We start from the raw sequence: 15,165 nt of genomic DNA on the forward strand, positions 1-15,165 counted from the left end.
GAAATCTGTTACTCCCTTCAGGTCTGCCAGTGTTTGCCTTCTATATTTTGGGGTACTGTGTTTAGGTGCATAAGTATTTATGGTATTTCTTCTTGGCGGATTGTCCCTTTTATTAACATATAATGTCTTTCTTTGTCTCTCATAACATTCTTGCAAATGTAGCTATTTACCCCAGCTCTTGTTTCTGTGGAATATTTTTTCCAACCTTTCACTTTCAAAATATTTGTATCCTTGGGTTTCTTATAAACAGTATACAGATGGGTCATGTTTTTTTAATTCACTCTTCCAATCCATGTCTTTGGTTGAGTAGTTTAATCCATTAACATTCACTGTTATTACTGCAAAGGCAATACTTACTTCAACCACTTTGTTCTTTGGCTTTCATTTGTTTTTGTCATGGGCAGGCACCGGGAAGCAAACCCAGGTCTCCAGAATGGCAGGCGAGAATTCTGCCACTGAGCAACAGTTTTATATATATATATATGACATGTTTTATATATATATATGTCTCTACAGTAATAATAGTTGGAGACTTCAATACACCACTCTCATCAATAGATAGAACATCTTGACCTATCCTTTGGCTTTCATATTTCATCTCGTCTTTTTTCCTCACTCTTTTTATCCTTTTAGTTTATCCTTACTGGTAATTATATATACACTCTCCTCCAAGCCCTTCTCTTTTCCCTTCTTTTCGATCTGCAGAACTCCAGGTTTAGCAGCTAATTCCTTTTTATGACAGAATGAATATTCCATTATACGCATATACCATGCTCTGTTTATCCATTCATCGGTTGGTGGACAATTGTGTCACTTCCATCTTTTGATAATTGTGAGTAATACCACATGGAACAGCAATAATCTGTTAAAGTCCCTGCCAACAGTTATTTTGGGTAAATACCTAGTAGCTGGAGTGCCAGACTGTATATGTAAAGGAACTGCTTCCTGAGGAACTGCCAAACTATCTTCCACAGTGCCTACATCATTTTGCATTCCTGCCAGTGATGAATGGGGATTTTACATTTCCCACTTACTTGTCCACATCCTTTCCAACACTTGTAGTTTTCTTTTGCTTTCGTTTTTTTTTTTTTTTAATAGTGGCTATGTTCATACATATTTTAGCCATTTGTATATCCTCTTTGGAGAAATGTCTATTCTGGTGTTTACCAGTTTTTAAATTGGGTTGCTTGTCTTTTTATTGTTGAGTTGTAGAATTTGCTGATATAGTCTGGATAGTAAACTCTTATCAAGTATGTGGTTTCTAAATACTTTCTCTCATTGAGTAGGTTGTCTTTTTAATTTTGTGAGTAAGTCCTTTGAGGAAGAAAAGTTTTTAATTTTGAGACGGTCCTATTTATTTTTCTTTTATTGCTTTGCTGTGGGTGTAACATCTAGGAAATCATTGTGTAACACAGGATCCTGAATATGCTTCCTTACGTTTTTTCTAGGAGTTTTATATTCCTGGTTCTTCTATATAGACTTTTGATCTACTTTGAGTTAATTTTGTATATGGAGTGAGAGAGGGTTCATCCTTCATTTTTTTGCAGGTGGATATGCAGTTCTCCCAGCACCATTTGTTGAAGAGACTTATTTTTTCCCAATTGAGAGAACTTGGCAGCCCTATCAAAAATTAGCTGACAAATAGATGTGTTTATTTCTGAACTTGCAATTCAGTTCTATTCATCAGTGTATCTATCCTTGTGCCACTACCATGTTGCTTTGACCACTGTAGCTTTAATGTCAGGAAATGTGAGTCCTCCAATCTTCCTCTTTTACAATTTGGTTTTGGCTATTCTGGATCTTACCCTTCTAAATAGATTTGACAATTTTTTATTTTAGTTGAGTAGGCTGTTGCAATTTTGATTGTGTTTGTGTTCAATCTATAAATCGTTTTGGGTAGAATTTGACATAATACAATTTAGTTTTCCAGTCTATGAACACAGAATGTCTTTCCATTTATTTAGGTCTTCTCTGATTTCTTTCAGCAAAGTTTTGTAGTTTTCAATGTACTTATCCTTTACATACTTGGTTAAATTTGTTCCTAGATATTTGATTCTTTTAGTTGCTATATTGTAAATGGAACTTTTTTTCTTGATGTCCTCCTCAGATTGCTCATTACTATTGTATAGAAATACAACTGATATTTGCTAGTTGAACTTGTACCTTACCACTTTGTTGAATTGGTTTATTAGTACTAGTAGCTCTGGTGTAGATTTTGGGGGGCTTTTTATATATAGGATCATGTCATTTGCAAATAGTGAAAGTTATACTTCTTCCTTTCCAATTTGGATGCCTTTCATTTCTCTTTTTTGCCCTAATGCTTTGATTAGAACTTCCAGTACAGTTTTGAATAACAGTGATGACACTGGGCATCTTTGCTTTGTTCCAGGTCTTGGAGGGAAAGCTTTCAGTTATTTCCCATTGAGTAGGCTGTTGAGTTTTTCTTCAGTGCTGTGCTGCCTCTGTGTGACTCCTAACTTGCATGGGACTAAGTGCACAAGAGGGGTCTGGACTGGCAGATCTGGGAAGAAAATCTCCTATTTGGTCTGGAAATTGTTTTTCTTTTTCTTTAATTCAGTGTTTGAGTCTTTTTTGAGTCTTTATCATCCTTCCAGAGTTCCAAGCAAGTGGAATTTGCCCTTTTGATAGGTGATTCTGAGGGGAGGCTTTTCTAGGGTGTGTCTTACGTCAGCATGTTGATAATGTTACCCAACAACAGGAATTTACTGGCTCAAGTTTCAGAGGCTAGAAGGTTTGCTTCCTCTTGTTGGCAGTGTCTTCTGGCTGGCCAGTAATCTTCTGTGTTCCTTAGTTTTTTTTTCCATCACCTGGCAGTACACATGGTGATGTATTCTCCTTTCTCCTCCAGGTGCCATTGACTTCTAGCTTTTGGCTGTTTTCAGTGGCTTCTCTGTCCATCTAATGTTCACTCATCCAGGGCTTAGAAAGAGCACATTGGTAATCTGGATTAAAGCCCAGTTTGATTCGCTTGGGCCACATCTTACTTGAAGTAACATTTTGAAGGGATCTTATTTACAGAATACAGACCAAGGCCAGGTCCAAACTGGGGTGCACAGTTTAACCTACCATATATGGTTCTCAAATATTTTCTTCTGCTTTGTAGGTTGTTTTTTCATTTTCTTGATGATGCCCTTTGCATGAAAGTTTTAAATTTTAATGAAGTCTATTTAATCTATTTTTTCTTTTTTGTTGGTCGCACTTTTGGTGCAAAAATAAAAAACTCTATTGCATGCTACAAGGTCCTGAAGATATTTCCTTATGTTTGCTTGTGAGAGTTTTATAGTGTTAGCTCTTATAGTTAGGTCATTGATCCATTTGGAATTAATTTTTATAGATAGTGAGAGGTAGGTGTTCCCCTTCATTCTTTCATATATGGGTTTCTAGTTGACCCAGCACCATTTGTGCAAGAGATTATCGTCCCCACCCCCACCCTCATTGAATGGCCTTAGCACCCTTGTTGAAAGGAACTGACCATAGATGTATGGTTTATCTGTAGATTTTCAATTCCATTCCATTGGTCATATGTCTATCTTAATGCCAATACCATACTGTTTTAATTATTAAAACTTTGTAATAGGTTTTAAAATCAGGAAGTCTGAGTCATCCAACTCGTGTCTTTTTCAGGATAGTTTTGGTTGTTTGGGGTCCCTTGCAATTCTGTATGAATTTAAGGATCAGCTTTTCCATTTCTGCAAAACAGAATCCAGGATTTTTTTTCTTTGTTAGAGACGTTGCGGGTTTACAGAACAATCATGCATAAAATAGAGTGCACATATACCCCCGTTATTAACACCTTGCATTACTGTGGTATACATTTATTACAATTTATGAAAGAGCATTTTTATAATTTACTATTAACTATAGTCCATGGTTTAAACTTAGGTTTGTGTAATGTAGTTTCATAGATTTTTTTTAAAGTTTTATTTGGTTGCCATATAGGCAACCTAACATTACCCCTTTGAGTTTCATTCAGATATATATTTCAATGCTGTTAACTATATTCACAATGTTGTGCTACCATCACCGCCATCCATTGCCAAAACTTGATAAGCAATCCATATGGGAACTCTATACAAATTAAGCATTAACTCTCCATTCCCTAACTCGAACTTAGCCCCTGGTAATCTGTATTCTGAGTTTACTTATTCTAATTAATTCATATCAGTGAGATCATACATTATTTGTCCTTTTGTGTCTGGTTTATTGCACTCAACTTGGTGTCTTCAGGGGTCATTCATGTTATCACATATATCATTACTTCATTCCTTTTTTTAATTTTTTTATTGTATAGTATAACATATATACAAAGCAAAGAAATAAAAAAGCAATAGTTTTCAAAGCACTCATCAACAGGTGGTTATAGGACAGATCCCAGAGTTTGTCATGGGCTACCATACGATCCTCTCATATATTTCCTCCTAGCTGCTCCAGAATATAGAAAGCTAGAGGGCTTAAGTATGTTTTTATCATCACAATCGACTTTTTTTCTACTTCATTCCTTTTTACCGCTAAATGATATTCCATGGTATGTGTATACCTCGTTTTGATTATCCGTTCATTAGTTGATGGACACTTGCATTTCTTCCACATCTTGGCAATTGTGAATAATGCCACCATGAACATTGGTGTGCAAATATCTTTTCTGGGATTCTTGGATTGTATGATAAGTCTATACCTAATTTTTCAAGGAACCAAGACTACTGGAGTTTTGATAGGGATTGCATTGAATTTGTAGATTGCTTAGGCTATATTACCATCTTAACTATAGTAAGCCTTCCAATCTATGAACATGGGATGTCTTTCCATTTATTTAGAATTCTTTCATTTCTTTCAGCAATGTTTTGTAGTTTTTACTGTACCTATCTTTCACTTCCTTGCTTAAATTTCATTCCTAGGTATTTTATTATTTTAGATGCTTTGTAAATGGAATTGTTTTCTTGATTTACTTTTCAGGTTTTCCATTACTGATGTAGAGAGCCCTAAGTGTAAACTTCTGCATGTTTATCTGGTATCCTGCAACTTTGCTTAATTCATTTATTAGTTCTAGTAGCTTTCTTATGGATTCTATGGCATTTTCTATGTATGGGATCTTATCATCTGTTGTAGGGAGAGTTTGATTTCTTCTTTTCCAGTTTGGATGCCTTTTATTTCTTTCTCTTGCCTAAATCTCTGCTAGAACTTCCAATTCAATGTTGAATAACAGTGGTGACACCGGGCATCTTTGTTTTTTTATTTCTCATCTTACAGGGAATGCTTTCAGTCTGTCACCGGTGAATGTGATATTTGCAGTAGGTTTTTCATAATTGCTCTTTATCATGTTGAGAAAGTTCCCTTCTCTTACTAGTTTTCTGAGTTTTTTTAATGAAAGAATGTTGGATTTTGATCAAATGCCTTTTTTGCATCAATTGAGGTAATCATAGGTTCTTTTCTTTAATTTTGTTGTGGTGTATTACTTGATTGACTTGTGTTGATCCATCCTTGCATTTATAGAATAAATCCTCTTTGGTCATGTTGTATAGTCCTTTAAATATTTTGTTGGGCTCAGTTTGACAGTGTTTTGTTGAAGATTTCTACATCTGTTATTCATGATAGATATTGATCTGTAATTTTCTTGTCTCATGTATCTTTATTTGGCTTTGGTATCAGGTAATGCTGTCTTCATAGAATGAGTTAAGAAATAATTCCTCCTCTTCCATTTTTTGAAAGAATTTGAGAAGGATTGGTGTTAAGTGTTCTTAAAGTGTTTGGTAGAATTCAGCAATTGAGCTACCTGGTCCTAGACCTTTCTTTATCGGAAGGCTTTTAATTTTTATTCAGTCTCTTTAACTCTAATAGAGCTGTTGAAATTTTCTGTTTATTCTTGCATTAGATTATGTAATTTGTATGTTTTGAGATATTTGTCTATTTCATCTAGGTTTTTTAATTTGTTCATAGTACTCTCTTATAAACTGTAAAGTTATTTCTGTAGTTAATTCTCTTATTTCTGTAAGTTTGTTAGTAATAGCTCCAGTTTTTTCCCTGAGTTTAGTTATCTGTGTCCTCTTTCATTTTCTTTTCAGTTTGGCTAAAGTATTGTTGATTTTATTGCTTTTTTAAAAGAACTAACTTTTTTCTTTTTATTCTCTCTGTTCTTCAATTTTCTATTCCTTTTATCTCTACTCTCATCTTTGCTATTTCCTCACTTTACTAGCTTTGGGTTAGTTTGCTCTTCTTGTTGTAGTTTCTTTGGATGTGAAATTAGGTATGAATTTTTTATCCTTTTTCTTTTTTAATGAACTGCTCTCAATTTTCCTCTGAGCATTGCTTTCACTACATCCTGTAAGTTCTGGTATGCTGTGTTTTTGTTTTATTTGTCTCAAAATATTTCCTAATTTCCTTTATGATTTCTTCTTTATCCAATTGATTGTTTAGTAGCGTGTTGTGTAAATTCCACATATCCCAGCTTTCCTTCTGCTATTGATTTCCAGTTTTATTCCACTGTGGTCTGAGAAGATACTGTATATGATTTCAGTATTTTTAAATTTATTAAGATTTTATTTATGGTATAACATGGTCTGTCCTGGAAAATAGTCTGTGTGCATTTGAAGAGAATATGTATGCTGTTGTTGGGTTAAGTGTTCCATATATGTCCATTAAGTCTAACAGATTAATAGTGTTGTTCCAGTCCTCTGTTTCCTTATTGATCTTCTGTTTAGATGTACAATCAGTTACTAAAAGTGGTGTATTGAACTCACCAATTATTATTGTATGATTATTTTTCATTTTGATTCTGCCAATTTTTATTTGATATATTTCGATTCTCTATTATGAAGTGCATGTTTGTTTATATATTATATAAAAATTATATCTTCTTGCTGGATTGAACCTTTTATCAATATGTAGTATCCTTCTTTGTCTCATATAATCTTTTTTTACTTAAAAAAGTAAAATTTTTGTTATTGTTTGACATAGCCATTCCAGTTCTCTTTTACTGTTGGCTTAGAAGGTCTTTTTCCACCGTTTTCCTTTCAGTCTGTTTGTGTCTTTTTACCTAAAGTGAGCCTTTTTACACAGCATACAGATGGATCATGCTTTTTTATCCAGTCAGCCAATCTCTGCCTTTAATAGGGGAGTTTAATCCATTGGAATTTAAGATAATAACTGGTAAGAAAAGATTTACTTCTGCCATTTAGTTGTTTGTTTTCTGCATGTCTTGAATGTTCTTTGTTCCTCAATTACTCAATTACTGAATTTTTTCATGTTTAGTTGCTTTTTTTGTAGTGTACCATTTCAGTTCCCTTCTTTCCTTTTCTATTTTTCAGTTATTTTCTTAGTGGTTACTTTTGTAATTACCGTTAATGTCTTATAAACTTAATAACGATCTAGTTTGACTAGTACCAACCTAGTTTTAGTAGTATACAAACTCTCTACTATGTGTCTCACCCTTTCCCTTTATATTGTTGTCTCACATTACATCTTTATACGTTGAACGCTCATTAAGATAGATTTTAAATGTTATTTTACACATTGCTTGTTAAATCATATAGGGAGAAAGAGCAGTTACAAACCAAGGACATATAATACAGGATATTATAATTACCTATGTAGCTTACCTTTACCAATGTTCTTTTTTGTTTTAATGACTTTGAGTTATTGTCTACTGTTCTTTTATTTCAGCCTGAAGGGCTCCCTTTAGCAATTTTTGTAGGGCAGGTCTTCTGATAATGAACTCTTTCAGCTTTTATTTACCTGTAAATGTATTAATTTCTCCTTGATTTTTTTTCTTTTCTTGCTTGGGCAGGCACCGGAAATCAAACCTGGGTCTCTGTCATGGCAGGTGAGAACTCTGCCTGCTGAGCCGCCATGGCCAGCCTTCTCCTTGATTTTTTTTTTTTTTTTTTTTTTAGCTCAGATGCAGCTTCATTCAGTGTTTTAACATGATTACTTTACAATTCGGTATTATTGTGCTGTCCATTTTTGAGTTTTTGTATCTAGTCCTGTTGCACAGTCTGTATCCCTTCAGCTCCAATTACCCATTATCTTACCCTGTTTCTAACTCCTGCTGGACTTTGTTACCAATGACATATTTCAAGTTTATTTTCGAATGTCCGTTCATATCAGTGGGACCATACAGTATTTGTCCTTTAGTTTTTGGCTGGACTCACTCAGCATAATATTCTCTAGGTCCATCCATGTTATTACATGCCTCATAAGTTTATCTTGTCTTAAAGCTGCATAATATTCCATCGTACGTATATACCACAGTTTGTTTAGCCACTCTTCTGTTGATGGACATTTTGGCTGTTTCCATCTCTTTGCAATTGTAAAAAACGCTGCTATAAACATTGGTGTGCAAATGTCCGTTTGTGTCTTTGCCCTTAAGTCCTTTGAGTAGATACCTCTCCTTGATTTTTGAAAAATGCTTTTGCCAGATACAGAATTCTTAGTCAACAACATTTTTTTCTTTAAGGGCTTCAAATATGCCAACCCACTGTCTTCTGGCTCCCATGGTTTCTGAGGAGAAATGCATTGTTAATCTTATAGGGGATACCTTGTATGTGGCATGTCACTTGTTGATACTTCCATAATGTTCTTTTTGTCTTTGGATTTTTACAAATTTAGCTATACTGTGTCTTGGTGTTGAAGGTCTCTTAGAATCTGCCCTGCTTGGAGTTCACTGCTCTTCCTTGATGTGTATATTCATGTCTTGCATCAGATTGGGGAAGTTTTTAGCCATTATTTCTTCAGATATTTTTCTGTCCCTTTCTCTTTTTTCCTTCTGAGACTCTAATAATGCTTATGTTGGTATGCTTACTGGTTTCCCACAGGTCCTGCAGGCTCTGTTCAATTTTTTTCATTAATTTTTCTTCTCATGCTGTAATTTCAGTTGGTCTTGTCTTCAAGTTCACTTATCCTTTCTTCTGCCTGTTCACATCTGCTCATGATTCTGCCTAATGAGTTTTTCATTTCAAGTACTGAATTTTGCAGCTCTAAAATTTCTGTTTGGTTCCTTTTTATAGTTTTCATCTCTTTGCTTTGTTCAGTCAAGGTTTTCCTAATTTCCTTTAGTACTTTGTATGTGGATTCCTTACCTTTTTGAACATATTTAGGATAGTTGATTTAAAGTCTTGACTAATAGTTACAATGTACGTGCTTCTTCTGGGCTGGTTTCTGGTAAAAAAAAAAAATTCTGTGAGTGGATCAGGCTTTCCTGTTTCTTTGTGTGTTTTGTTTTGCCGAGAACTGGACATTATGAGTATTATGTTGCTAGAACTCTGGGAATGTAGTTCTCCCACTCCTCTGGGATTGCTAGGGCTTTCCTTGTTGTTGTTGACTGGTGCCATCAATTTGTCACTTTTTCCAAACTATTTTTGCTCCAAAATGGGGAATGGAAAAGAAGAGAGACAACAACAAGCATAAGCTGCCTCTTTAAGACCCCTCTGCTGATTTTGTCTAAAGTGGGTATTGGAAGGATGGCTGCCCTCAGAACTGGTTCCCCAGCTATCTGAAGTAGTTACTCCAAAGCAGAGACCAGCAATCAGACCATAAACACCTGGATTTTGGAGAACTTAGGTCATTATAGCTTTTCCTGGCACCGAGCAGGCTGTACCAGGAGCCTGAGCTGCAGTCCCCACGGCTGCTTGCCAAATGGTTTTGGTGAATGGAGAATGGCAGCCGTTACTCAGAGGGCGAAATTCTCCAGTATTGACCACAGTTTACCAGCCAGTTCATCCAGCCTTCCCTGGTGCTGCAGAGACTAGTTCCAGTAGCTTCCAGAGTTTCATAATATTTAATTGACAGTTCTTGCCAATTCAGTAGTTGTTTTGGTGGAGGGATTAATTCCTGGAGTTTCTTACCCCACCGTCTTCCAACAGTTTTCTTTTGGGGCTTTTTTTGTCTGTCCTTGTTAGAGTTTTCAGTTTGCTTATTTCTGGGATAGAGGAGCCAAAACGAAATTCCAGAAAACTCACTGATCTGTGTGAACCTTAGTTCCCACTAAGTTACAAAACCTCAGTTGCAAATTAAGCTTTCTTGCCTCAGTTTCCTCATCTATAAAGTTAATATTTCCATGTATAGCCATTGTAAAGTCCAAATGTGTGAATATGTTATGTAGGTTCTATGAATGTACCCCATAACAGGTACCATTTTAGTGTCCTACCTTACAATTACTCTGTAGTTCCTAGAAGTCACAAGGTCCTTTGCTGATCTGCCTTTTTCTCTTTGCTTTTCAGTCTCGTTGTTTATATGTAAATCTGGATTTTTTAGTTGTATGTAGAGGGAAGACTAGGGAGAGCAACGCCTACTCTATCTTCACAGAAATGGAAGACTCTCTCATTAATATTTTTAATGTTTTTGTTGTATTCTGCTTTATGATTATAAGATAACGTATTAAATCAAGGTCCTATATTGGTAGGCATGTAAATTGTTTCTTCTTTTTTACTGCAGTGATATTTTTAGAGGTAAAAAAAAAGTACTGGTTTTTTTTGCAATATCTGATCATTTCTTCATGACAAATTACTGCAGTGGGACTGCTATGTCAGTGGGTATGTACGTTTTAGGATTTATGATATATATGCCATATTTCTTTCCGGAAGATAGTACCAGTTTATCATTTCACCAGTGGTATATGAAGTGCCTGTTTTCTCACACCCTTGCCATGTATTTGTTCTTTTCATTCCTCTTTTTTTTTTTTGTCTTTCATCAAGCATATCTTAAGCATCTGTCATGAGCCAGGCTTTTAACACCATCCTTGACCTTGAGAAACTCTTTCTATTAGGGAAGACTGATGTGTACACAGATAAATCACAATACATGAGGAGTTTGTGTCAGAACTAAGGACACAGAGCTTTAGAATCATTGCTGAGGCAGAAATTCACTTCCTGGGGCATAAAGCAATGAGCTATATCACAAGTGTTATTAGGAGTTTTGCAGGCAAAGAAAAAAAGGCTCAGGGACAGGAGGAATGCCTGTAACATCGTGAAAGGGACTGGCATGCATACAGAGCAGTGAGAGGTCGAGTTTAAGACCCACAAGGAGGCCTGGGGGGCAGAGAGACGGCAAGCCGTGTACGTTAGTTTGGGTCACACTGGAAAGGGTCTCATGTGCCCAGCTGAGGACTTTTAATTTTGCCTTGTAAACGAGGGGAAGCCATCATACCTTTTTAAGGGGAGGAGTCACATAGTCAGTCTTTGTTGTTAGTAGAACTGTGGATTTGAGAGTCAGGGAAGTAGTAGGAAGGATATCTTATTTTCCCAGCCGCTGTACATGGCATATACAAATAGCCCACAGTGAGTTGGCTTAAACAGTGGGAATTTATTGGCTCATGGATTCAGAGGCTAGAAGGCTATGCTTCCTCCAGGGGTCAGTAGCATCAGCAGTCCTTAGGTTCCTTGACTTTTCCATCACATGGCTATATCTTCTTACTTATTCTGTTGATTTCTGTCTTTTAGCTCCTTACCATTGCTTTCTCCTCTGAAGTGTCTTCAGAAATGTGATTAAGACTCATTTTAATTTCACTTGGCCACATCTTAACTAAAAATAACATCTTCAAATGGTCCTTTTTATGATGGTTGAATTGTGTTACCCAACCCACAAGAATGGATTAAGATTAAGAACATGTTTTGGTTTTTTAGGGGGTTGGGCTGGGGGTTGGGTAACACAATTCAACTACCATAGAGGATGAGGAGATTGATAAAATCTTACCAATAATTGATTGAGTTCGTAACAGTTAAGATGGAGTGGAGAAGCTGAACTTCAGGTTTCTGGTTTAGGATCAAAAGCACTTTGACTAGTTAACCATGGTCGAGGATAACACTCAAGTTTTTAATTTGGATACTTGAGGAAGACTAAGATAGAGCCTAGAAAAGGAAGAGTAGGTTTTAAGGGAGAAAAGAGGAGTTTGTTTTTATATCTAATGAGTTGAGTTGTCTTCATAATTGGAAATAAGAGGTGAGAATTGGGACACCCCAGCAAGGCTAGAAATGGAGCCTGGAAGTAAGTAGCATCAAGACTTAAGTAAGTAGCGTTAAAACCCTCTACATGAGAACATCCACGGAGGGTGTTGAGAGAAAGACAAGTAGGAGAGGGAAAATTAAGCTATATACTAACTTGATATTTAAAAGACACCCAGAGGAGGAGGAAACAGCTTAAGCTAAATCAGAATTTCAGTCCCCTTACCCCCATGGCTTTGATTTGAATGTTTGATCAAGTCAAATCTTGCACATTCTCGTATGTGCAAGATTTTCATAAATGTTTACCTAAAGGTGCCAGTTTACATTTGTAGGATGGTGAAGGAAGCGTTCTAAGGTATTAGGAAATGATGGTATATCCTTGAGAATTGCAAGATTTATGTTTTTTTAATTGGAAATACTCTCCTTTTATTCTGGTAATGCCTATGGAGGCCAATCTAAATTACTGGAGACTTAATTATTGGGTGTGTTACACGTACATTCATTATTTTCACAAACAGGTAATTTTATTCAACTGCTACTTAAGTGGCACCAAAGTATCAGTTGTTGGATCTGCTTTAATAAGGATATTTTGTAAATATTATATTGAATTCAAATGGATGTGTGAATGTGGCTTACAAATTTCCTAAAATCTTAACTACTACATTGTTCGATGTAAAGTAAGATTTACACAAATGCTGAAGTAGTATTGTTTCAGTTAATGATTTTAATGTATCTTGTGAATTTGAAGGTAAAAATATGTTCTTTGTGATGTTTTGTCCCTATAAAAAATTTTCAGGCAATGACTTTAAAAATTTTACCAAGATTGTAAGGGTTTCATTTAAAATGTTTTTTGTTTCATTTAGATCCAGTTTTAAGAACCAAAATCACATGGCAGGATTACTTAGTATCCAGTCTATCCATTCATGCAGTGAAGATTGCTTGATCTCTATTATGTGCTGTGTTCTGAGATTTAGAAATAAAAAGACAGACAGCTTTGACCTTTCTTTAGACAAGGTTGTTTGTTTGTTTTTAGCCTTTTTTTGTGCGTGAACTACTTTGCAATGCCTGGTGACTCTTATGGACCCCTCAGAATAATGTATTTTTAAATGCTCAAAATAATATATATAAAGTTACAAAAGAAACCAACTTTTTTGAAATAGTTATCAAAATATTTTAAAACATTTGTGATATAGTAATGTATATGCTTTGTAATTAATTAACTCATTAAATAACAGCATCTAGCAGCAGTTCTAATAATATAACTTTAATGTCATAATGAGTATAAATGATATTGCGAGATATCTACAGTTATAATGTTCTATAAAAATATTTGTGTTTTCTTTTGGTCACAGAGATTACCAATACTTCTTTTTTATATCCTACAATTGTAATTAAAGGAAATGCTGTATTTCATCTAGAGATGGGTGAAAATGAAAATATAGCCCATGGAACCCCCTGAATTCTGTCCGACTTAAAACCCTCTAGACTCAATGAATACACTAGAATAGATAAATTGAAGATTCTCACTTATTTGGCTGAATTTCCTTAATAGTAATTTAATTTGTTAGTATGCAGTAAGGAAGGTCCTATAATGAGAGGTTTTTGTGGTTCTTTTCTTTTAAAAAAAAAAAAATAGGAAGGGTCAGAGATGTTATGGATCAATTTCTGCTGCCTTCCCCTGTACCGGGCACAGTGGTTTTCACTTTAGTATTAAAGTTGATGGCCTGTCCTTCCACCATTTTAATCCAGACTGTTTAACACATCAGGCTTCTTTGAGATTTTCTGATAAAAGAAAATTTTTAAAAATAACTCATTTTGTGTATACTTCTGTAAGATTTTTCTCAAACTTTTTTTTTTTTTGCTTCTAGATGTGAAAAACTCTAACAATAGTAGTTTAAATTTGTGTATGTGTATGTATGTGGTGCTGCTATTATCACATTATGTCTTATCTCAATTTTTACAGTGTTCTGTTGTTTTAAAAGGTTGTCACCATGTTACACATAATTTTGTACTATGCTTTGTTTCCACTTAATACTGTGTTGTAAATATCTTCAATAAGGTTCCATAATCCTCATAATAAAGGATTATCTAAATTTGTGGAAAGTGGAGTAATAATACATTGCATTATTTCCTGCTGATCTGTTCTTCTGTGTATGCATATGGATTTTTACAACCTTATCTTACTGTTTGCACAATATATTATTATATGGACCTACCACCACTATTTCCCCATAATGAAACAATCTGATCATTTCCTTTTTTCCTCTTCCTGTCAACAGTGCTTTAATGAAGAATCTTGTGTAAAGCTATACCTGAATCTCTGACCATTTCTTTACAATAAAGTCCTAGGAGTGAGATTACTAGCTCAAAAGAGAAGAGCCAGAGGGACATTTTTTGTGTCTCTTAGTACAAATTTCTAAATAGCCCTCCAAAAAACCAAACCTCTCACAGAGAAGGGCTTCTCTGCTTCCTGAACAATCCCAGGTATAGCCATTTAAAAAAATATTTGCAGGTGGCTGGCTATTTTCTGAGTACGAGGTTAAATCTTTGGAGTGTGACAGTATTTTTTTTTTTTCCCTCTCAAATCATCCTTTGGGAAAAATGCCAAGATAGTGCTAAGATTGGCCAAAGATAAAACAGCTAGCAAATGCTTGTGGCTGCATCAATGGGCTGAGCTGTGAACTTTTCCTGCAGAGCTCAGGACAGCAATAGAGGGAGGGCAGTAGATGTCTCGTCCCAGATTGCCATCTCTTTTCCTTTCATGTCTAACACAGACCCGTGCTTGCTGTCGTGGAAGTAGAAGTACAAGAAGTTGATGTGGATGCTCGGGAGAGAATTTTCCAGGAAGTGTCCTCCTTCCAGGGCCCCCTCGATGCCACTGTCGTTGTGAATCTGCAGTCACCAACCCTGGAAGAGAAAAACGAGTTTCCTGAAGACCTGCGGGCTGAACTCATGCAGACCTTGGGGAATTACGGGACCATTGTTCTGGTCAGGTAACTGTTGCCCCGGTGGGCGTGGGTTCCAGGGTGGGACATTAGTCCCTGAGGGGTACCAACCCAGTCATTCTCTGAGTTGATGTGGAAAATTTTATTTACTCCAGAATCAACCAAGGGCAGATGCTGGTGACCTTTGCAGATAGTCACTCGGCTCTCAGCGTCCTGGATGTAGATGGCATGAAGGTAAGGCTGTTGGGGCTGATTAACCTCTGTAGTTT

At 35.7% G+C, this 15,165-nt stretch overlaps 1 protein-coding gene across 4 annotated transcripts in view; it reads left to right on the forward strand.

The window, feature by feature from the left end:
- Positions 1 to 15,165, forward strand: part of SYNJ2 (synaptojanin 2) — a 145,929-nt gene that overhangs the window by 112,063 nt on the left and 18,701 nt on the right. For all 4 annotated transcript variants that reach the window (XM_077149354.1, XM_077149356.1, XM_077149353.1 and 1 more), the window contains exons 19-20: positions 14,726 to 14,944; positions 15,052 to 15,130. In XM_077149354.1, the coding sequence (XP_077005469.1) occupies positions 14,726 to 14,944; positions 15,052 to 15,130 (298 nt within the window). The remainder of the gene's footprint in view (positions 1 to 14,725; positions 14,945 to 15,051; positions 15,131 to 15,165) is intronic.

Source organism: Tamandua tetradactyla, chromosome 2 (genome assembly GCF_023851605.1).
Source record: "Tamandua tetradactyla isolate mTamTet1 chromosome 2, mTamTet1.pri, whole genome shotgun sequence".
Classification (NCBI taxonomy): domain Eukaryota; kingdom Metazoa; phylum Chordata; class Mammalia; order Pilosa; family Myrmecophagidae; genus Tamandua; species Tamandua tetradactyla.